General features: G+C 33.9%; 1 protein-coding gene across 3 annotated transcripts in view; it reads left to right on the forward strand.

Moving 5' to 3' along the window:
* The window catches only part of LOC309663212 (uncharacterized protein), a 499391-nt gene that overhangs the window by 260507 nt on the left and 212963 nt on the right, over nucleotides 1-25921 (forward strand). For all 3 annotated transcript variants that reach the window (XR_014265151.1, XR_014265152.1, XM_082466834.1), the window contains one exon: nucleotides 5316-5388. Coding sequence is in view for 1 of the 3 variants with exons in the window: in XM_082466834.1 (XP_082322960.1) it covers nucleotides 5316-5388 (73 nt within the window). In the remaining 2 variants the exon portion in view is untranslated. The remainder of the gene's footprint in view (nucleotides 1-5315; nucleotides 5389-25921) is intronic.

Genomic DNA, 25921 nt, shown 5'->3' on the forward strand with positions numbered 1-25921 from the left:
ATTTATATAATAAAATAATATATATTTCAGAATATAAATCTTAGGTGACAGTAGTACATGAGATGACATATTACATTCATCAAATGTCCTGTACTTATGATGAATAAGTTTGGATTTGAGACAAACAAGGCAATATTCAACTGAGGAGTGTTGACTTTTCAGAGGTCTTAACATTTTAAAATAAATAGTTAATAAGTATAAATAAAAGTAATTGTGAATTTAAAACTTTAAAATACAGACTGATATAGTTTTTTGTTATGTTGATACGGTCTCTCAGAGCAGCATTGATTTAATTTTCCAAAACAATAAAATTAGAAAAGTTTTGAATAAAATAAATAACAAGCTACTCTCAATATATAGAGTAACTAGATTTCTGGAAAATTGAAAAATGTTAAAAAATGCTTTGTGTTTGCATATAAAATTAAGTTACAGAATTATTTTCTCTGATTATTCATGTTTCATCTACATTTGAAAGTCCTGTGGGAAAATAGAAAATAATTTTGTGGGAATATCTTGAGCATTAAAACTTATATCCCTGCTACGGAATGACTAAGTGATAAGGTTAAGCCTCATATCATTTGTGTTAACTGAAAAGACTCCACAGATTTTCCAAAATGTCCCATGGAGCCAGTACCACCCACTTTGAGAACTCTACTTCTTTAAAGGTAACCTGGCTATGGATTGTCATACTCTTTTTTTCTAGTAACCAACACCAAAGTCAACGTTTTCTCTGGGATCCTTAGGAAGCTTTTGCTAATTTAGGATGTGTCAAACCAGATGACTGATCTCCAGATTGCAAATTACTCTAACTTGACACAGCCAGTATAGTGTACACTATTGGAGCTCCATTCATATCCCTTTGGAACCCGCAATTCCTTTATATGTCAATGATGTCCTTCTTTCTGCCTGAGAACTCTTTCTAGACCCATACACTTTACAGGCAGAAACTGACTTAGACTAGGTCCTTAGTGATTGTCACTCATTCATTGACAGAAGTGAATTGAAGGCTAAATGTCCTAGCTCTCTTGAGTCTTGGATCGGACAACTCGGGCATGTAGCAGAGGTGTCCCTCAAAACTGAGCTCCCAGTTACCTTCAATGGTAACCTGGCTAATTAAAGCACCTTTTATTACTTTTATTTTCGTCCTTATTTTACTTCCCACTCCGTTACTGATCCTTTCTACAGTTAACTTGCAATCAAGTATTTTTCTTGGAGTGCACATCTAGGGAACTCAAGGTGAAAGATGGGATTCTGGAATTAGATCACTTGCTGCCAGGATGTCAACGAGGACCCCCTTGCTGGTGGTAACGGAGGTGATAATAATCCATAACATTCTGTACAATTCAATTACTAGCATGGATTAGGATATAACACAGGTGGAAGGTTAGCAGTGGTTTATGTAATAGCCCTAGTACATGAAAGAATGAATACGATGGTTTGTTACAGAGATTGTGTTATTGGTGATTATTAACATCACAGAAGTCCCAAGACAGTAAGTAAAAGACATATATTAGCAAATCAAATAATTTAGAGTACAGTATGAAACCCAGAAAATGTCCTTGGCAGCACTTTAGAAAATCCTTATCTTCCATAGCTGGAGGTAAGTGTGTGTTGAAAATCAGTCTTAATTGTAAGAGGAATTTACCTCATAGGAAACTTAATTTATAGCCATAACAGGTCTCTCATGTTGAAACCTGAGCCCTGATAAGGAAAGAATGAGACCCTGAAGCCAGGGTATTTGGGTGGAGCCGCCAGAGATCTTTAAATGCCTAGATATCCCTGGACACTTAAAGCAGGCTGTGGAGATTCCATCCTTGCTAGAGGAACACAGCCTTATGCTACTTGGAGATTATGGAAAGGCCTCACTGAAGTTAATGCCTTGAAAAATGATTTGTGGCTTCCTTTGATGTGTCTCCACCTCCACTTATTGCTTCTAGACCAATAAGGAGGGTCAAGTCTCACCAGAACTCAAGTGGAAAAGTACAGTTCCTGCTATGGAAAGAAGATTATACAACAAAGGACCTACAGGTCCAGACTCATATGTACTGGCAGGAATCTGAAGAACATGCTAGAAAATGGATTTTGAGAGTGTTAGACCAGGGAAGGTGAAACAAAGGCTGATAGGAAATTGTTCATACAGGAGCACTCATGCATCATTTAACATTTAAAAATGCATTAAGAATACTGGAGATAGGCATAATATGTTTCAAGAAATTGTTCCTTGAAGCTTAGAAGCACCAAGTAAATGAGGCAGAAGTGTCAGAACTACTTATGCAGAGCACTGAGAAAGCAGGCAGAAGGCTCAGAAAAGTGAGCATGTTAAAATAGATTTATTATATAAGACCAGAAAAACCACCAGCTGACAATGTACTAGAAAGGCACAAGGAGCAGTCTCTTCCCTGGAGAAGTAAAATTAAGTTAATAGAGTGACATCATCTTCATTGAGAAAGTCAGTAACATCTATCTGCTGTACCCTCTATTTTAAAAAGTGTATTAATGGAAATAAAATCAGGATTTAATCTATTTGTTGAGGTAATGATGTAAATTAATGAATAGGTCACTGTTATTTAAGAATAAAATGTGAAAATGTCAGAAATGTTCTTAGAACAACATTTTAAATCTGTATCAGTGAAGTTATTTATTGATTCTAAATAATAAAACTAAGAGTATGAACATTCAGTTAGGTCAAACTAAATATTTTAAATGATGTAAGTCAATTATCTAAAAATACATAATGCATTAGGACATATTTTCAGAAAAATTAAAGCTGTCTAAGAAGCAAAAATTATGAATTATAACTAAAGAGATTGGAGAATATTTTCCAATAATTATTAACTAAAGATAAATTAATTTTTGCAAAACAGATTTCATCCATGTTCGTATATCTATAGATCACTACACATTCAAAATACATATTTTAAGTTTTCTAGATGAATTATAGATATCAATAATGTTTCATGCAAAGTTTTACACATAAGTTTTTTTATTAATCCAGTAAGAAATTATTAATTACCATTTGATCTGTTTTTTTCTTAATTCAGTGATACTTGTTTACATTTACTGAATGTTTACCATGTGCCAGCCTCTTTGTTAAGTTTTACATCGATTTCCTTATTTAATCCTCACACTAACCCAATGACATAGGCGTTATTATTACGTTAAAAAATTTAGAAACAGAAAATGAGACTAAGAAGGATGAAGTAATTTGCCTAAGATCATATAGGAGCTAGTGACTAAAGTGGGAGTTGAATTTATAAATCTGACTCCAGTATCAGTACATTTAGCTATTCTGATGGTTATAAAAGTACATAATCAATGACATAATAACTATGTATATATTACACTTTCCAAATCACTGCAGTGTAAAAATTATTCAAACAACAATTTTGTATTGTTTATATACTAGATTTTTTCCACTTGTGTTTCAGATCACATAAATTTGACTTTCAGAGTAACAAGTAAATCAAACAACCAACAGGAACCCAGAGGACCACTGGCACAACAATTGAGTCTTCCCTTTCCTATAGGCCCACAATCAAAATCCTTAGGTCCTTTCTTTGCTTTTCCACTTCTCAAATCTCATTAAAAATCACTGTAGTTTGGGCTTTTTTTATCTGCCACCAACTTCCTTTAACAGACTCCTACCATTTCTCTTGCATCAATCAACCATATCTATTAGAGTTAAGCAATAACAACAAAAACAACAACAAAACACTGCTATCCCATGGCACTCCTATGCTTGTAAACCTCATGGGCTTCTGAAACACATGCCCACTTCTCAGCCTGCCGTGAGGGCCTGGGGATTTCCCTCCCCTAGTTCCCACCGTGTCCCAACTCGCTGTCTGCCTGGGCACTGGATGTTTGCTCCTTGCCTCTGCCATGGGTTTGCTCAAGACATTTGTCCCACCTGGAATGTGCCCCTCTTTTCTAAGTGTATGCAAATTTTACCCTTTCTTCAGCTCTTGATTCAACCTCTCCCCACTAAGAGTCATCATTTCATGTTAAGCTATAGACATTTTTTTCCATTAATTATGCTTACAATAACATTTTATTTGGTTATTACTTCAGTCAAATGATTACAGATTCTTAGAAATGGAAGGAAACTGAGAGATTATTTAGTTCCATACATGTTTAAGATGAGGGAACTGAGGTGCTCAGTGTAGCACTACTTAGGTTTATATTTTAATACACCGCTTTCTTATTTCCAAATACATACCTTTTTTGTTTTTACTCTCTGGGCAAATAATAGTTACCAAATAGTTACTGATTGATCTGTGTTTGCACAACATAAACAAATTTTTTCCTAGGCTAGTGTATATTAGAATTATATTGGAGGGCTTGTAAACTCACAGTTTGTTGGGCCCTATTCCCCAAATTTCTGATTCTGTAAGTTTGTGGTAGAGTCTGAGAATTTGTCTTTTAAACAAATTCCCAAGTGATGTTGAAGTTGCTGATGCAGGGGTCAGGCTTTGAGAACAACTGGCTTAGGCTATTAACTGACAAATATAACAGCTTATCATAAAAAAGCATAATACCTCTGTCCTAGGTATTTCTTTTCTTTATATTTTTAAATTTCATATACTTTTGTATAATAGCAGGAGGAAAAATACAACACATTTGCTTTGTGTTATTTTGATTTTAGATTTACCTGACTCATCATATATAAAACATATTTTTTTCCTTTTGAAAATTACTACATCAATGGATTTATATGCACTATTTTTGTAATCTTGATAATTGAGGTGTTCTTCTTTATTTACATTAGCAATAAAAAAGTTTTATTCAATTTTAATAAAATATTTCTCTTCCTAGGTTAAAAAAAAAAAGAATAAAATGAATGTCTAGATAAAGGTCATTTATCAGAACCATTTACCAATTAGTTCTTCATTCCTCACTACTGAGAGAAATCTGCCAATAGAAAGGAATATCATATCTCTCAGGACTTTCTCAGATTTACAAAGGCCAGTCACAGCAATGCATAAATGAATGGTCTAGCAGAAAGGACCTCAAATCATATTAAGAGAATGACCATCCCTGGAATTTTTCATGGCTAATGTACCAAATTCGTAACACTTTTGTCACCTATTCTTATTAAAATTAATAAATAGAAATTGTGAAGTCCCTGTACATGTCTAAAGAAAACTATTCATCCTTAAACAGCAAAGTTATTAGGCAGTTATACATGCATTCTAGCACTATTCCTAGAAAATCTGTATCTGGCATCTGTTATTTATGATTATTTTTATTTTCTACATATGTTCAGGTTGCTTTAGATGTGCCATTGTAAATATAACCAAAGGTTTTTATCTCAATAGCACTTCTTGGAGCAAATAACGTTTGACAAGGAAGCTGGCAAATTCAGATCCTGCATCTGCACAAACACTGGAGGTATGAGATTCATTTATCTATACATTTTATACCTAACACATGCTTAACGATAGAATAGGAAGAAAAATATTTAAAGAAAATATAAGAAATTTATATATAGTGTATACCTCAATTTCATTATGAAGTAAATTCGAAGCTTCTGTACAGTCAAACATCTGTTGATTGCCAGCTCCCAAAATACCAATGAAAAAACCTATTGAAAAGTAAAGCTGAGATTATTGCTTATCATAGTAAAGAAGAATACTACCTTAATAAAATCTTAGTATCATATCAGGGAAGGAAGTACAAAGACTAGATACTGAGATTTTGAAGTTTCTTCTAAGGCAGGTCTTTCAAACATAGAGACTTGGTTAGGACTGGGTAAGGATCATGACATAATAGTTTAACATTGGTGGACATAGGAGGGTAAAGATACTGAGGCAAGGAGTCCAAAGAGTCTTCGAGTGTAAATTGTTGTTTGTTCCTTTTCTATTGGAGAGTTTATGGATCTTTCAGGAAATTCCTGGTATAAACAGTAAAGTAACTTACCTTTTTATCTTCCTGGACAAATGTTTTCTGGAATTGTAAAGTTAAATTGGTGAAGATAATGGAACACTAAAGTCATGTTAATCTAGAGTATGCTGTGTAATTGTTTCGATTCTCAGATCACTGCTAAATGAAGGATGACACTCCCATCTCTGCAGAATATCGCCTCTTAACTGATACTTCAGCTGTGCCTTCTATGAGTCTGTCTGCCTCTGGTGCAGAATACAATATGAATAGAGGATCCCATGGTCATGGGCTCATTCCTATATTGCTTTTGTTTTATGATGTGGGTCCTTCGGTCAAATGATATTTTCTGTGAGATTCCAAGTCTGTAGATCAGACATCATGTAATCACTCATGGTTAGTAATGCTTGCTGACACTCTGGACAGAAAAGGCACTTTCATACTGGGGAGTTGTAACTATTCTTGTTAGGACAAATCACTGGCCTTTCCAAGATGAAAGGAGACTTACGTAACTGACTTGCACACAAGTAACCAAGTTGGTCTATGCAAGGAATGGTGCCATATTTAGGGCTCAGTGCTGGTTTCTGTTACTGGAAGATTCGGCATTCAGAGACACCTTAGTTAAATCAGCTTTTGTAAGTAGGAGCCCATGCTGTTAAGCCCATGTGTAGCATCAATCTCTGGCAATGTGGTCAGTCTGTACACGTACTGATTGTGTCAGTTCCATGGTGACTGATGGATGAAGTTTGGCTAACATCAACTGACCAAACTTTCTTGTTTATTTGGTTATTCAGTGCCTCTTTCACAATGAATATGTTCTGGTAAATATTAGTATGTGATATAGAAATCTTCACACTCTATGTCTACACCCACACACTTCTACCCAAGGATTCTTTGTCCCTAATTTTCCATCCCCTTTTCTTCCAGACCACTCACAAAACAGCCAGGCCATTGATGACTGCCCACAAATTTACATATTCACCTCAAATCACTTCTTCTATACTAAGTGGATGACCAGATACACTACAACTCTTTCTACTGTCCATCAAGGACACCATGTGACTATAACGCAGTTGCCATCCATTTTTGGCTTGCATGGATGCAGGAAAACATGTATGTCAACCAAGTTTGGGCTCTTTCATCCTCCTTTAGCTGGTTATACAGAACCTGCTTATGACGATAGGTTATAACAAAAGAAAGGACTCTGTGTAAATATAGTGCATGATATGGGAATTCTGGACACCTGCTCATGCAGTTTATTTGTGCCTTCTGGTCCTACCCAGACCCCATCTCACATACCCTGCTGTTGAGCCTCTCCAGTTTTTTGACTTAGGAGAAAACCAAATGCAGTTCACAAAGGGCATTTCTGGAAACACGGTTAAGTGTTTTGTCTCTACTAAGACTTAGTAACAGGCCAGGAGCTGTTTTTCAGAAAACGTATAATTCCCCACTATGAATGACATAATCTTGCTCTAAACCCCCTGAGTCTGCACTGCAATTCTCCCACTGAGGTTTTCTATCAAAATACACAGCACCTTTTCCCACCACTGACATATCCATCACCTTAGGTCTGGTAGAGTGTACGGCCCTAGCAGCAGGACTGCGTGCGTGGGAGCTTTGACCTGCTGCTGAGCCCTTTTCTACTCCAGGCCTAACTCAAGTTTGGCAGCTTTGCATTTCATCCAATATTTCTAGGTGTGGAACATGTCACCTCCACAACAAAAAGAGGCCTACAAGGTGTATGCTTCTTTTTTAATGGTAGGTGATGTAACACAACCATCAAATATTTGGCTTTGAAAATGGCTAAAGAACGTCATCAGTGGCATCAGTAATTGTGAGTTTTTAAAATTTTTGTAAGGACAGAGATTGGCAAGAAATGGAGAGAGGACATCCTGTACATGAGTTCAGAATCAACACTTCCAGAATTTATGAAATGTTATTCTAAGTGTGGGCACATTTGGTGCCACCTATCATGTCTAGTATGTTATGGAGTGGGGCCCAAAGATTTATCAAAGTAATTTATATCCATTTGTAAAATTAGATATGAAAGCCTCAGCTAGCTCTGATATTAGACCTGATTCCTCAGAGATGAGGGGTGTGTGTGTTTGTGCATGTGTGCGTGCGTGTGTGTGTGTGTGTGTGTGAGAGAGAGACAGAAAGAGAGATACAGGTTTTTAGCAGAAAACAGTGTCTGTTTCATAAGGAAGACAGTAGTTCTGTGGGCAGCAGAAACTAAGTAGGAAATCCCATTCAGAAAGAAAAACATAGTTTACTCTTGGCTTTTGTTGTTCATGATTTTCTTCTTTAATCCCCTGCCTCTTCCTAGCCTTATTATTCACTAACATCTGGCCACTAATATTCTCAAATGTCGCAAAAGCACATATTATTACCTTCGACTTTCTCATCCTCTTAAACATCTGAGCAGTAAATATGGCACGGTATTAAGCCACTGCTGTAGGAAAGGAATTGACTCAGTCTCTCCCAATTACAGCATAGATATCTGGCTATATACCAGTGCATTCATTTCCTATAGCCACTTTAACAAATTACTACAAACTTAGTGGCTAAAAACAACAAAAACTTAATCTATTACTCTGGAAATCAGAATCGAAAATCAATGTCACTCGTCTAAAGTCTAGGTGTCAGTGGGGTGGTTTGTCTTTGAGGCTCTAGGTGACAATCTGTTTCCTTGCCTGTGCAAGTGTTGCCTATTTTCCTTGGTTTATGACTCCATATGTGGCAAAGACATGGATATATTTAGGGGCAATTATTCAGCCTACAACAACCAGTTATGAGCAATATTGTTCAAGGGCTCCTTCATTTACCTGTATTCCAGTCTCTGCTCATAATAATTGATTCATCTGTAACCATCTCTTTAGATTGGGAGAGATGCTTTCTAATTAAACACAAGCCCTATAAATCACAAGAAAGAAAACATATGCAAAATGTTGGATAAGTATCCAGTGTTGGATATTATGAATGGAAGAACATTTTAGAGGTTTCATCCTTAGTTACCTTTCTAATTCATTGACTTTAAGAGGGTGATACAAAGAATGGAAATACAGTGGCTAGTTAGGAGTCATTTTCCTCAAGTGATGAAGTAAATTTCACTTATTATGAGCATCCAGATTAGTAGCTAAAGATAAAATGTTCCATGTCTTCTTTCTACTATTAATCAATTTTCTGACTAATAATAATTTTATTTGTCCTTCATAATGTTCTCTAATAGTACATGAAAGTGTATATTGTGCTAAGTATAGAAAGATTATACTAGCATAAAATACAGATAAGTCAGACAATTTAAGAAGATAAGATTAGCATACTAAATTCCTCTAGGATTTGAAATAGCATTAAATTTATATTCAAAGTATTATTCATATTTTAAGATTGCAGAACTATAATACCTTCTTATTTATACCTTTAATGTTTTCAAGATTGCTAATACATGGTCCATTAATAGAAACAAAGTGGTAAAAAACAGCATTGAAAAAAAAGGCAAAATATAAAACCTGGCTATTTTAGTATACTGAATGAATAAGTGAATGAATGAATATCAGTACAAAGGAATTTACGTCACTTTAATGTGAACAAAAGGAAAGGTAATATATATGTATATATACCTTTATTTATTTCCTTTTTAGAATTGTAGCTTGAATATTTAAGAAGCATTGTTTCACTGTACTGGCAAACATTAATATGCTAAAGTTCATAGAATGCATCATTTCATTTCATAGTGACCTGGTATTATTCTATAATTTACCATGGTAAAGATTGCTAGATGATCACCAGATCCATTTCCTTTTTAAGTTATGAACAAATTGAGCTATTTTTCCTAACTTTCCTTTTGGTTAGGCATAGTCAAATGACTCAGTTCTAGCAAATGGAATGTGAACAAAGGTATATAACTTCCAGCAGAGGTATTTCACTTCCAAGCCTTCTACATGGGATTCTTTATCCACTTTCCTCTTTAGTTGGCCTCATGCAGATGGGCAAAATGATCTTGGAAGCCATATGTTGATGATGGTACAGCAGCAAGATGGGAAGAATATGTGTCCTATCTTAGAGAAGAGCCATTCACAATCAGAACTTTAGGAAAGCAAGAAATAAGCTATTGTCTTATTTATTAAGCCATCATACACTTGTTTGTCACTGAAGTAGTATTACACTAAATGGAATAATTTGCAATTGTTTGCTTGAAATAAGAAACAATACACAAAAAATAAGTATGCCTTCTATTTAAAAGAAATTAGGCTGAATCTATTGGCTATAAATTATGCATCTGTCTTGAAAGAAATATAAAACAGTATTTCCTTTGTTTTATAAAAATTGGTTGAGATAAACAGACATTAATAACTTTCTGAGATCAAAAACATCTAAAGTAATTTTGGTGCCAAAAAAAAGGAGCAGGATGAAGAGAAACAAAACATAGAGACTAAAGAACTTTTTATAAACTGCCAGATGTTTGTAATTCTTTATTAAAACAATAAAGCCGTCTCATAACTCTCTCAGACTGTTTGCATACAAAACCCTAATAGTGCTAGCCTGGGGTTATTAATTTACAAAATCCACCACTCTGATCTTGCTTCCTATCTTTAATTAATATTCCCAGAGTGCACCTAGCAGGGAAACATTCTCCTAATCTAAAAGTAGACATAGACTATTTTTTGCAGCCTTAATTTTGATCAACCATGTTTCTAACCAGTGAGATATGGAGTCTTCGACTTAGTCTCGTGTGTTTGAAATGTTAGAAAACATTTATAAAAAGGCATTTTTCAGGACAAACACCATAGGAAGTACTTTTGCTAGCACACATTGCAAATAACTTTCAAAGATCATAGCTATGAATCAATGGAGGTTGATGAAAGTATCAGGCATTGTGAACATGCAAGCCCAGAAAAGTCCTGCACAGTGCATCCCCTATTCTTCAAAATGCTTCAGTTTGGATAAAGCTTTTGCCAAAACTTGACTTAAAACAATATCAATTCTCTTGGGCTATTTCTAACAGGGGTAAATATAACATTGCTTTCAATTGCTCAAGTGGAAAAAAGAAAAAAGTTCCAGTGTCTAGTGGTGCTGCCATTCATCATCTAATAGATGCTGAAACAAATGAATATAAGTAAGCAATAAGAAAAAAGGCTAACGTAATATATATCTAAAGAAAGACGTTAATACAGTGTTCAACATGATTTCCTAGAGATTTTACAAAGCACTGATTTAGTCTTCTGAAAGTTGCCATTAACAACTTCACTGGGGATATGCTAATCCCACTGCCTGGCAGATGGAATGCTAATGCTTTGGCAACTGGTGGGGAAGGATCCTCAACGAATTGCTTGTTACTTCACTGTGATTTTGAAACATCCTCTGGAGAATAACTGTCTTTATACTCCTTAATGTTACATTATAACTCATAGATTCTGGCACTGTTATTTAGCTGAAGCAGTGGGGTATTAGCCAAACTGCTGTGAGTGTTTTTATCTCTCGGAGAATTCCAAAAAGCAAATTGATTAAGTCAATAAGCTACAGCATGAGGACAGATCTCATTCCTCCACTGATAATTGACTCTTAGCTATAAACTATTTTTTGTTTGTTTTTGATCAAGATCAAGTCATTCAATTTACCTATATGTACATAATGAGTTGTGTATTTACCCAAATAGTGGCTCCAAGACATACCTTTTAAGCCATCTATTGGCAAAATATCAATATCCAATGAGCTGATTATTCAGGAGAAGCAGCTGTCTCAATCATCTAGCAGCTCTAATTAGTTGATATGTGTGTGACTGTGCTGGCTTTATACAATATTAGCACATCCTGGTTTGCTCAATAATTATTAAAATCAATTGTGAACACTGGAAATAGCAAAATAGAAGAGGGCATTATTGGGGCAGCTGATAATTTGAGGAAGTATTTTAGGCAAATTCCAACTAATCACAATGTGAATATAGAAAGGAAGGAAAGGACAAGGAAGCTTGCAGATTAATTGAGATAGCTGGTGATATGCTGGAGCCAGCTCCTACCAGCTTGTGAGAGCTAATGACCAAATTTTTAGGCATTTTGTGAGCCACTTATTAAATATAGCCATTATTAAAAAATAAATTAATATTATATATGTTCAGACTTATTTTTGTCTATTATATTGGTAAGGTGGAAACACTGTATAATGAATTGTGTTCAACTGTGTGCACATCTATTCCCAACTCTGTTCAGTGATGACTCATGAGTAGCTTGAAATTGGCCATAGTGGGTGGGTTTACACCACGGAAATAAGCAAATGCCACAGTTTGCTATCTAGATATTTGAAGATATTCATTATTCTCTTGCAAATTTACAAGGTCTATTCCAGATCTTGACAAGCAAGCATAGATTCAACATGCTAAGTTGGCAAATATGTGGAAATTCTAACATATCACAAGAATTATAATAATCCCAGTTATATCACTGAATTTACTTCAAAAATTATTTTGAAGGATATTCAGATAAGTGCTTGTTTATTTGAATGCATGTCCCAGAGCTCTTCAAATAGCTGTAATTTTATGTAGTAAATATTGCAAAATAAGAGTGAGTCTAGTAAAAGGTAAAAGCTGTACTTGGGAGACAGATAAAACCAACTAAATTTCACAAATGATAGTAACACCGGCCTTGTTTCGTAATGACAAAGTGTTTTAAACTGTAGCAGGATAACCTATAGGATAACTTAAATAGCTAAAATTGATAATATAGAAATATCATTTGGAATAATACTTCTCTAACAGACACAGATAAAAATTTTTCAGACATTACAAATAAGCTATTATTATTTTTTCTACTTCAAAAAACCTAATTATGGTTTTAAATTCTGTGCATTGAGCCTGTACAAAAAGCTAAATTTCTTCCTAATTCTCTGTGATTATTGTTCTAAAAAGTTTGATTTATTTTAGCACTATTCTGGTTGTAGACCTCTTAGGCATCATCTCTCTGTCTATAGCCTGGGAAAGAGAGAACTATATTTGTGACTTGCTGTTAAGTTTAATTATCAACCTGCTTGGCAGAATTGCACTCACTGCCCTTCCCTTGAAGTGTAAAAGTCCCTTGTTAAGTTAGCCTACTCTACCACTCCAAGGAACACTCACTTACAACACTTCCCTGCCTTGATCTTCTAACAAGAGACTGCTGGATCTTTTCTTAGCAACACTGCCCTCTCTACTTTGGTTTTCTTCAATTTCAAAATTAATTCTCAACTAACCTGGCCAATACTATGATGTTCATTTCCTTCAAGATAATTTCTACATCAATAAAAGATAACACCTGCTTTGAATATAAAAAGCTGTTCTCTTGTATTCTTTTTCTTTGGTTACTAACAGAATTTTTACATTGTTCAAATTCTTTGCTTAAACTTTGTTGTGTGACATAATCAGTACAGACTAGAATCTATTTTGAAGAATTTGTAAGGGGTTCAGACTTTTTAAACATAAAACTAAAATAATAGCCAGTTTTCAAACATAATAAAGAAGAATCGCCCTCCAAAAAGTCTTTTAGAAATGGAATTTAAAGATATACTTTGTTTGTTTATGTCCCTTGAAGTAACCATAATAATTATGTTGGATATTAATAATAAATGAATTTACTCGAATTCAGTTCATTGAGAATAGAATTAAATTATTTCATCTCCCTCACTATTTTTTCATGCTACAACAAAGAGAGTCTACCCTTTATAGAAGACTACACTGTTTCAGTTGTACTGTTATTTTGAAGCCAGAGATAGGAATACAAAACAAGTCTATTTAGGATGGATTGTCAAAACCAAATCTGGTTTTGACAGATTTTGCTTAAATTGCTGATTGTTCAGTATCTGAAAATACTTTCCTCTTAGTTGCCCTTTTTTTGTCCTTGCAAAAATGAACTTTGCTGCTAAGATTTATCATAAATCACTAAACTTCATTTTATTCTGGGCTTTTCAAATTTGAATTAACCCAAAGATTCTTAAACAGAAGAAAAAGAATTCTAGGTCATACCGTCACTGCATAAGGATCTAAATTCTCCGGGTTCCAAATTTGGAAATCTGCTCCTCTTTCCCTCTGGATAAATCTAGTTAAGAAATATGTGTATGCATGTGTATATGTGTGTGTTGTTTATTTTGTATGTATATCAATTTTAGTTTATTGAAATAAAAATATCAGATAGATATTGTATTATTGTATTTCCATACTATAGTTTTTCTGCTCAACACTAATAAAACATGTTGCTCACTGACAACATGTGCAAAATTTGTATGCCTTTAATTCTCTGAACCCATAAATACACGGAGTAAATCAATAGTGTTTTAGGTTTTTTCTTCAGAGACAGTAAAATGGATATAAATAGAACCATGATACAATGATCTAACTTTTTTCTTTGTGGAATTAACTCATTCACGTAAGCTTGAAAGTATGAAGGTCCCCAAATTGAAATGCAAAGAGAAAAATAATTTAAAAAAAATAGAATATCCAAAAACTGTGAGACAACTTCAGAAGGTGTAATATATGTGTAATTATAATACCAGAAGGGGAAACAAAAGATAACAGAGAAACTGAAATGTTTGGAATAGTTACTCCAAGAACATTTTAAAATTAATGACAGACAACAAACCACAGATGTAGAAAGTTCAGAGAACAGCAAGCAGTATAAAGACCAAAAACCCCATATGTAAGCATAGCATATTCAAACTGCAGAAAACTGAAGAAAAAGAAATTCTTGAGAGAAGCCAAAGAAAAAATACACCTTACCTAGAGAAGAACAAGGATAAGAATTACAATGGACTTCTGTGGTATATAAAAATTATATTTGGTCATTGTTCCCAGTTTCTGGTAGACAACTCCTAAAACCTTTGAAATGTCCTCAGTGATAGGAGTATCTTTGCTATGCTAATGAGGTGACATATATATTATATATATGTACACATATATGTGTATATATTTGTATACTACACACATATGTATATGTATATATATATAATTACATATGAATATACATACATATTTTTTAACCAACCCTCCCTTCTGTTAATTAAGCACTATTTATTCACATCTACTGTTTGTGACCTGGAATTCATGAATATAATGAATAACAAATATTAATGAATAACACATATATCTGAATAAACATTGTTTTTTAAATTATATACTTGGGTTGGGAGTTTATACATTCCTCCATCACTCATACATTTTGAGAATCTTCTTTAGTAAGTTCTGCAGATAATTTACAATCAACACAAGATATCAGACTAATTATTGATACTGTCACCTTATTTTTTTGGCTAAAGGCTACATACTCAGACCAAAAACCCAATGGATTCAAATGACAAGTTTAAAAATATGGCTGTCTGAAAAGTGAATTTTTCCCTGAAAGATTTACCAGCACTGGACACATTCAAAGTAATGTGCCACAAGTTTTTCAAACTCATCCCAAAAGTAATTTTTAAGAGCAATCATATCAGATTATAAATAGGACACACTTTGGCAGTGTCTGCCAGACTACCTTCTCTGCTGCATGCCTCTTGCATCCTCAATATTGGAGCCCCTAAACATGTTTGTACTATATTATAATGCCCATTTATAAGAAGTGATCATCATAGGGACAAATAGACACCTATCCATGCTGGAATGAAACCAAAATATGTAACTTAGTACTTTGAGGTGGCTACATTGTACCATGTGAAAAAGAAGCTGAGAAAGTTGATTAGAGCAAAAAAATTGAGAGAGGAAATGTATTTTCTGGATTGTTAATAGGACTTTTCAGTTCATTACTCTAGACCCTACCTTAGACCTGTCTATATCCCTATCCTTAGGTTCCATGATTGCTGTAGACTATTTGTGTCCCCCTAAAATTCATATGTTAAATCCTAATCCCCAAAGTAATGGTATGTGGAGGTGGGGCCTTGGGGAGGTGATTAGGTCATGAGGATGGAGCCCTAATGAATGGGGTCAGTGCCCTATATAAAGACCCCAGAGTACTCCCTTTTCCCTTCTACTATGTGCAATTATAGCAAGAAGATGGCCATTTATGAACCAGGAAGTAGGTCTTCACCAGATACTTAATCTGTCAGCATGTTGATCTTGTACTTTCCAGCCTCCAGAACTGTGAGAAATAATTTTCTGTTGTTTGTAAGCCTCCTAGTCTATGGTATTTGTGTTAATAGCAGCCTAAATGTGCTAAGAAAATGGAGCCCAGCATAACATAATAAATCCTTACTTTATGGAGTTAAATAGTTCAGGTTATTGATTTGTTACCAGTGTCTTGATTAATCTTCATACTGTAGATTATTGCTGTTCAAAATGTAGTCCATGGTCAGGTACTCATCCATGAAATATTTGTTATTGTCAGTGATGACAAGGAGCGTGCACCAGATTGTAAACCAGTTACTTCATTAAGCACACTCTTTAGGTAGCTGACTTAAAATATTTTTCACAGCAAAACTTTCTCAAAGAAGGAAGCAGTGAATTGATTTATATTCTGACACAGGCTCCTTTACATCTTGCAAATCTATAATAAACAGATCACATAAAGAAATTGAATTAGTAATTTAAAGCTGTCCCACATAGCAAAACCCAGGCTCTGATATTTACCTGGTGAAGTCTATCAAAAAAAAAAAAAATTAAGAGAAAATAATACCAATTCTTCCTAAATTCTTCTAGAAAAGAGAGAAAGAATACATCCCAACTCATTCTATGAGGCCAGAAGTACCCTGATACAAAAGTCAGACTAAGATGTTATGAGAAAATAAAACTAGAAATTATCTTTATTAGTAAAGATGCAAAAATTCTCAACAAAGCATTAACAAACTAAATCCAGCAACACAGAAAAAGAATTATAAACTACAACCAACTGGTATTTCTCCCAGATATGCAAGGTCAGTTTAAGATCCAAAAATAACAACTTATATAATACACCATACTGAAAGAATACAGAGCAAAACCACAAAATCGTTTCAATAAACACAGAGAACGTATTTTACAAAATCCAACACCAGTTTATGATAAACTTTCACAGAAAACTAGAAATAAAAGAGAATTTCTATTTCTATTACTTTACACACCTGCCTTGTTTTCCATATTTCTAGCATTTGGTGAACACAACTGATAACTGATCTTTTGTTTTATTTTGTTTCTCTATTTGTCTCACTAAAAACTTGAGTAATTCTTTTAGGAAGAATATTTTGGAAGTAAATCCCTGGTTTCTTTTATGTCTAAGGAGATTTTTTTTTTTTCACACTGACTGAGACAGAGTTTGGAATTCTAAGTTCAAAAATTTTTTCTTCAGGTATTAGAAGGCATCCACTTAATCTATATTTAACATATTCTAGTATGTGTCTGTGACTGATGCCTATCTAAATTGTACTCTTTAAGATATTATTTTGTTTTCCTGATGCAGAATTTTAGGGTTCTAAATTTTATCTGGATTTATCTAGGTGGAAATCTTTAAAAGTATTAATCTTACCTGACTTTCTGTGTGGACTTTTCAGTCAAAGGTTCATGTCTTTTACAAGTTTAAGATATTTTTTTATTTTATATATTTTATTTTGTCTCTTTTCCTTTGTGCTTGTTAATTTTGTCCCTTTGTGGCATGCATTAAATTAATTTTGAAATCCATAGAACTATCCATGTTACCTAACTTTTTCCCATACCTTTCATCTTATTCTTTTGCAAATATTTTTAGAGAATTCCTCAGTTTATTCTTAGATATTATAAAATAATTTTCAGCATGAAGAAGACAAACAATTAAAGTTTAGAAATCATCTATAAATGTGAAGTCCTTGACTTTAAAATTATCATTTTGGTTGTAGTATTCCTGGTCACAGTCAACAAAATATACTTTCACTGCCATAGGAGATAGGATATAGTGATATATTAATGACCTTTATATACTTCATAAGAAAGTATGAATTTCTCATTAAATTAGTCCATGTCCCTTTTCCTCCTCCAAACAAACAAACCAAGACCTAATCATTTTTGTATCCTGCTTGTTTTTCTTGAAATTATATAATTCATTAGGAATATCATACGTCTTTCAAATTTTCTTTTTGCATGTTATGAAATGTGATATGGTGATTTATTTAAGAGTCCAAAAATGTAGTTAATTTTCCTTTGAAATATTAAATATCTTTGAAATGAAATACAGTCCACTGGAAAACATACCTTTGCCGAAGCTAAGAAACCTTAGACACCATGCAAAATCAATTAAACTGTATACAATCCTATGAAATAAATACATTATAAGTGCAAATGAGAGATTACTTCCATTAGTGATAAGCACAATAAATACAACACTGAAACTCATTAAACAATAATTATAAGACATCCCAGACTGAGAACTTGCTTTAATGAAGCAGAAAGTCAGAGGGAAATTAACCCACATATTTTAGCTGAGAAATAAATTGTTTATTCCAGACCAAACACTTTTATGGCTCTAGGAAATCCCAAGTGTTTTTCTGGATAAAGAGTAGAATCAATTAAAGCATTTTCAGAAAAGCATTGCATTTTTGTATGAGCTATGATATATAAATGCATGCTTTTCATAAACAATCAGGAGGTCCTATGTGTAAGCTGCTTAACAGGTGGGCATTAGAAACTTTAGCTTCATCTCTCTGAAAAAGAATACTTATTTTAAAACATTATCAAGTAATATCATACAAAAGGAAAGAGTCCTATTCAGGTTCCAGCTGCAAAGGCAATTTACTTATTTTAATCTACCTCATATTTTACAAAAGTCTTCAATGTCAACATCCATTAAAGACATGTGATAGGAGTAACTGTTTTTACCAATATCTAAAAGTCTTTAACATTAGTTGATGCATTAGATATAGAGTGTAAGAAAAAGAGAAGAGTCAAATAAGAGTCCAAGGCATCTTTTTTTTTAACCTGAGCTTCTAAAAGTCTGTGTTTACCATTTACTGAGATTAGGTATTCTGTAGGAGAGAAGGTTTCCTGGCAGGATGGCCAGAGTTGGATTCAGGAATGTTGGGTATTAAGTGGCTGTATTCTTTTTTAGTATAAACACCCTGACATCAGCTTCTGACAAAATCCAGCTATGTAGCCTGAAAGGATGCATCTCTCTTGTGGGAAAGGTTTGATAGATTTTCCTAACAAACCTGGAAATGAAAATAATTCAAAATGTCTGTTTTCTGGGCAACTCTTCAGTATTAGTCATGACCACTCACCTATATGACAGCTTCCTATTTTCCCTGATTAAGAGTTCTTGGGGCTTCCCTGGTGGTACAGTGGTTGAGAATCTGCCTGCCAATGCAGGGGACACGGGTTCGAGCTCTGATCTGGGAAGATCCCGCATGCCGCGGAGCGACTAGGCCCGTGAGCCACAATTACTGAGCCTGCGCGTCTGGAGCCTGTGCTCCGCAACAAGAGAGGCCTCGATAGTGAGAGGCGCACGCACTGCGATGAAGAGTGGCCCCCGCTTGCCACAACTAGAGAAAGCCCTCACACAGAAACTAAGACCCAACACAGCCACAAATAAGTAAATAAATAAATAAATAAATTAAAAAAAAAAGAGTTCTTGATTCACTTTTGTATGAATTGCAATGATGGAGGTGCTAAGTTGTTTGAAATAAAATAGGTCTTCTCAATTTTTCTGTTAGGTGTTTACTGTGCATAGGCATTTCACATTAAGACCATCATAATGGTGGGGCAAAGTTACTACTGATACAATTTTCCCAAGCACATATTACTTATTAAGAGAAAAATTATTATTTTGCATATTAATAGAAGAAAAACCACTTCCAATATACTTAACAAAAAGTATATTTTTCATTGCTTTCTTTTATCATTTGAATACCTTACGTATTTAGTGCCACTCAATATAATTTAGATATTTGGACCAGAAAATAAAATTTAAAAAATCAGGCTGTATTCACTTCACTTTATTCATTTATACTGATTCTACTCTGGGTTTTTTGTTCATGAACAGAAATGTTTGAGGAAATCACCAGAAAATCCAGTTAAAATAAGTCATTTTTAAAATAGCAGTGGAATACTACTGAGGCAGTAAAAAATCGGGCTAAGATTCCAGGGCTTAGCCTGGAGAAATAGGGCAAAAACTGAGAGATTGTGGGCCTTAGGAGTATAATGGAAAGTCCACTTTCAAGCGATCAAAGAAAATAGCAGCCCACCAAAACTCTGTACCCTGTAAAAATATCACTCCAAAATGAAGGTAAATGAAGACGATTTCAGAAAAACAAAAACAGAATTCCTCTACAGCAAAATTCTTCTAAAAAATTACTAACAGGAGATTTTCAGGAAAATGATTCTAGTAGGAAACACTGAATTGCTGGAAGAAAAAAAAGTGTAAATAAGTGAGTAAATAGAAAAGACCAATGACTATACAAAACAAGATGTTATATATCTGGTTTGAAATATATAGAAATTAACACATGACAAGAATAATATAAAAGATGAGGTGGTAAAAGGAGTTAAAGTTTTCTAAAGTATTCTAACATTTACAGGAAATTGGTAAAACAATTTGTATTTTACTGAATTTAAAATGCTATGTGCTTTTAGCAATAACAGAAAATTGCTCAGAAAAATTAATTTTAATAGACCACAATAGATAAAAGGAGGCTGTATCAGTAGGGTCTAGTCAGAAAGCATAACCCACTCCATTTACTTTAATGCAGATGATTTAAATTAAAAAAATAATAAAAAGTACAGTTGTACTGCAATATGTATTAGAATTCTCCAGAGAAACAGAACTAATGTGTGTATACATATATATATGTTCATATATATCTTTGTAGATATAGATTTATATGTATATATATATATAGAGAGAGAGAGAGAGAGAGAGATTTATTATAAGATAGTGGTTCACATGATTATGGAATGCTGAGAAGATCTGCTGTCAGCAAGCTGGAGACCCAGGAGAACCATTGGTATAGTTCTAGTCCCAGTAAAAGGCTTGAGAATCAGGAGAACTTTCTTTTACTAGTGTAAGTTCCAGCTGAGTGCAGGAGAAGACTGATATCCCAGCTCCAAAATAGGCAGAAAGAGTAAATCCCCCCAGGCTGTTAAGAAATTAGATCAGGCTCACACACATTGGAGAGAGCAATCTGCTTTACTCAGTCTACCAATTCAAATATTAATCTCATCCAGAACACAGACACACAGACACACCCAGATTAATATTTAACCAAATATCTGGGTATCCATGTCCCAGTAAAGTTGGCACATAAAATTAACCATCACAAAATAAATATTCTCATTCTTCTTTTATAACTGTCACAAAGGATCTACTAGCTTGTAAATGCTGAGCAGACATTGATATATATGTAGTTTCTATAAATTGACCTGTACATATGTTTATCTAATTAGTTGTTTGATAACTATTTTCAAACAAATTGATGACTAATATTTTGCTCTCCTTAGATTTATTTTATACTGAGAAGTTTCAACACAAGGGCTGCTAAACTAAATAAGCTATAGGGCTTCTGAGGTATCTATCTCCCTGGCTTTGTGATCCTATAGAAAATCTTATCAACAGATGTTAGTCTTGAGTATTTGGCAAATTACCTTTCTGGGCAACTTTATGAAAAATAAAGAATTTAAATTCCATCAAATGTTTAATTTCAACAAATTTATTTTTCAGTAAAATTATTGTAAATTTTTTCAAAGTTCTGAAACTCTTAGTCACAGTTGTAGCCTTCTTATAATAAAGACATATTTTGTTTATACATTATAATGTCAGGATCATCTTCACTACCAAAATAAGTGGCTTCAACAAAACATAATTTTTTAAAAATTTTACCAGAAGTCTTGGGATGTTACAGTAGCAAAGAATTAGAAGAAAATGAATTGTAATGACCTTAGACCTGCCACAACTTGCAGTGACTCAGTCTTCCTACCAACTAAATAGGAGCTATCTGCAACCACTTTACCTGTAAATAGAATGTTAAAATAAATCACATGCTATTAAAAGTGTCTATGAATTCCATTTGAATAAGATTGTTATATATATTCTATTCAAAACTAATTTATTATAATTATAAATCAAAGTAAAAATAAACTATTGTCCTTGAACACCAGCAATAAAATGCATGTTTCTGTAGTTAAGCATTAAAGTCTCATTAGCTATTATTAAATGTGCCAGACGTCACACCACTAAGTAAGTGTCAAGTATAATGGAATAGTCGTTTTTCTGCCAAAGTTCTTTTTTTTTTGCCATTATTGTTACTGATACACATTTTGTTAAATAAATGGCTATTACTTTTGTAGGACAGTAAGCATTTCAGATACATTTGTCAAGGTTCCAGAAAATGAAAAAGAAGGCATAAAACTAATTTCTTTTATGCTGTTCAGGTGTGTTGAATAGCTGAGATGAGTAGGAACAGCTAGCAGAATCTTTTCCTAACTCACATAATTGTTTTGTCTTATTTGTTTCTTTCCCCTAGTCACGCAAGGCTAACATATTTCTTTTTCTGTTATAGTCTTGGGCTACATTTGCATTTTCCATCACTTAAAGACTGAATGGAGAACACTCAAAGAATAAGCTTACCTTTTGCAGACATATGAAAGAGGTAGAGATTTGATCCGGCATCTGAAAAAACTGACTTCTAAACAGTCAATGTCTTCTAGAATGAGGAAAACTTATGCTGCTCTGCAGCCAGAAATAACCTCCTGGCCACCTTACAAGTATTTAATATTCTGACTAAAATTGAATAATATCAAAGACTTCTGAAAGTGACATTCTATCAGTAATAATGGTATATATTTAAATGTCAGACTCCAAATTAACCATTTTATTGTAAAATAGAGAATAAATCTAGCATGCAGGAAAGGATTTAGCTATTCTTCCTGGAGCTGACCTGGAACGGCCTATCTATGGGGTGATCATACATCTTACTTTTCCTGGGGCATTTCAGGTTAATTTTGATGTCCCAATGTAAATATTAAGTGTCCCCTCTCACAAAGTATCCCAGCATGGATGATAAAATATATTCTTGAACTGTGCTGAGGACACATACCCTCGAATCCTATCTCTCCCTCCTGTATGTCTCATGGCATTTTCAATAATCAACACCCCTGGGAGATGTTCTCTTCAGATAAATTAAAAGTAACCCCATCACAAAGATTTGGGACATCATGTGTGTTTGATGTCCCTCCTAGGTGCTCCCATAGCAACCAGCACTCTTCTGTAACTTATTAACAGAAGACTGCAACGACATGTTCACTTACTTCTCTTCTACAATAAAATCTGAATTCTGTGATGGCATAAGGAAAGTTACTAAAATATTGTACCATAAGTATCTGGCACAATGACTGGTGTAGAATAGGATCTCAGTGAATGTTTGATGAAAATATGATCAGAAATAAATTATATTTGAGGTTAAACATGTAATTGTTTTTTGCTTCATTGCTATACAGGTTACCAAGCCTGTCTGCTAGATACTGATTCTCTTCAAGTAAATCTTTGCCTCCTGCTCAAGAAAAGTCAATTGGCTTTGAATGTTTGTACCATTTGCTTACTCTGTATTGTTAGATAAAGTTGTTGAGGTCTCTTTGAAGTATTGACTTTCAAAGCAGGTTTCTAAATATGTATAAATATTTAACCAGTCATTTCATTTCTTAAAAATGTTCACCTAGCTTCTTAAATACTCTTTACCTTAAAATGGGAAAAACAAAAATGGCTTAGAAATATTCATTCATTATATCCAATCGCCAAAGGTGATTATTACAATGTACATATGAAATTAGATTTATCCCATTTGTATTTAAAAGAAAGCTATGCTTACCACTATCTGCCACACAATATGAACTCTATATATATCAGAGGAAAGTGGGGCACAGGCAGAATTTCACCCAGAAACTAGTGATAGTATCGTATAAACAAGCAAAATTTTATATGAAATATGTCTTCAAAACACATTCAAAATTATGATACTTTAGCTTAATGCTCTTACAAAACATAATAGGAAACAGAAAATAACATCTTATTGAATCAAAAACAAAAGATCACATGTATATGATTTAAAGATTAAGGTAATATATTTTTATTTTTACCTTTGTCTTATTAGCTTGAAAACCCTGCAAAATAGCCAGGCTTTCCTGGGACTTTACATGAATATCACAATGCTATTGATTTCCTTTAGGTCCATAAAGCAAGCACTAACTAATTTTGAAATAAAGTTTTAATGCTGCATGATTCACTTTCATCTTCTCAAGTCATTGAATCTTTTACATGATACTTCATCATACTGTTACACAAAGGCACTCGAGCTGTGTGTGTGTGTGTGTGTGTGTGTGTGTGTGTGTGTGTGTGTGTGTTTAATGTTTTGTTTCATTACAAGGCTCTGGACTCTCTCAACTCAGGTGAAGTTTCTGTTGCAGAACTGAAAGCTGAAGCAGGTAGGAGAAAATTCTGACTGCTGTCTTTAGTAAAAGTCTGCACTGATGGTTAAAAAATTAGGGCTGAGTGTAAGTTGCTGATTATTTTATTTTTTAAATTATTTCAATGTGCTTTTAACACTTCAATATAGGGAGACTCCCTGTTAAAAATCCAAATTTGGTTTTCAGAAAATCTAGCAACACTAGGCCAATTTTCACATAATGTACCTGGCTGGAGCTGAATATCAGCTGACCCAGTTAGCTGATATATAATAGTTTGCCATAGTCCTCCTGGGCCTGCTTCAGTCATATATGTTACATTATGGAATCTATAGGCATTTGAGGTTGCCAGCCTTGGCCTTCATTGAAAGTATTACCTCTGTATTTCAGAATGGAATGTTTACCTTGCAGGAATAGACAGACATAGAGAAGGGTAGAGTTTTTTTTCTCAAACCCAGGAAGAAGACAGTGTTTTTGATTTCTGGGCATGGTGGAGGGGTGGGTGAGGATGGGTTGAGGGCTGTACCACTCACTGATTGTGTCCCAGGAAGGGTTATCAGATTTAACAAATAAAAATGCTGGATATTCAGTTAAATTTTTTAATAAACAATAAATATTTTAATATAAGATATACTATGCAATATTTTCAACATAATTAAACTAAAAAAATGTGCAGTTTATCTGAAATTCAAACTGAACTTGGCATCCTGTATTTTTCCTGATAGCTGGTCCTAGGAGATTGTCAAGTTCTAGAGGAAAATGGCTACATCATGCACCCAGGGAGGTTGGACTTTAGGCACTCAAATTTCCCACATTGACAAAAGTTCTTATCCCAGAAAGGACTGAATCACGTGTCTTCAAAGAACCACATAAACTTGGGAAATAAGGTTCTGATTAGTAACCATGATGATTTCAGTGAAGAAGAAAGGAAACTTCCCACATTTTCCAGGTGTTTCTCTAGAAAAAGATCCTCTGCTGCACTGTCCAAGATAACAGGATTGAGTTTCCTGCCCAGAATGATGTGCTCCAATCAGATTTAAATTGATGGAAGAAATAAACAGAGGGGACATTTCTAATTTACTTGAATGTATATACAAAGAGATAAATCTGATGCATGGAAATCTTATCCAAAGGTACCTTTTCAGTGAAATTATCATGACTTCACTAAACTATCAATTTACTGTATTCCACATTCTATTTCATATTTGATTGTGACACTACTTAAAGGTTTTATTTCAATTTCTCAAACCAGTGAATATTTTACATCATATCCCATCAAAGAGTCACACAGGAACACTAACTCTGCCACTTAAAAAAAAATCTTACTAACAACAAACTTGTGTGTTTATTCAAAATCAAATCTACCAAGTTGGACAAATAAACTACAAAGCAAATGAAAATACATAAAAAATAACAAATGTGTTGAAGTAGAGCAAATAAATGCTATAAAGTCACACTTTATTACAGCCTAAAGCCATGCCAAGCTAGCTATCTTTAATCTTTTGTCAGTGATAGAAAAGAACATCTATAGCACTGTCAGGTGAGATGACACTTCCATGGGTACCATGCTTCCTCAGTATCTACAGATACATCCTCAACTAGGTGGAGAGTAGCTCCAAGTAAGGAGTTATACATACTCAGGACACATTTAAAGAGCCATAGAATGGAATTTCATATTTATATAAGCAAAGTGTTGACATATGT

The sequence above is a fragment of the Balaenoptera physalus genome (assembly GCF_965194825.1).
Source record: "Balaenoptera physalus genome assembly, chromosome: 6".
Classification (NCBI taxonomy): Eukaryota; Metazoa; Chordata; class Mammalia; order Artiodactyla; family Balaenopteridae; genus Balaenoptera; species Balaenoptera physalus.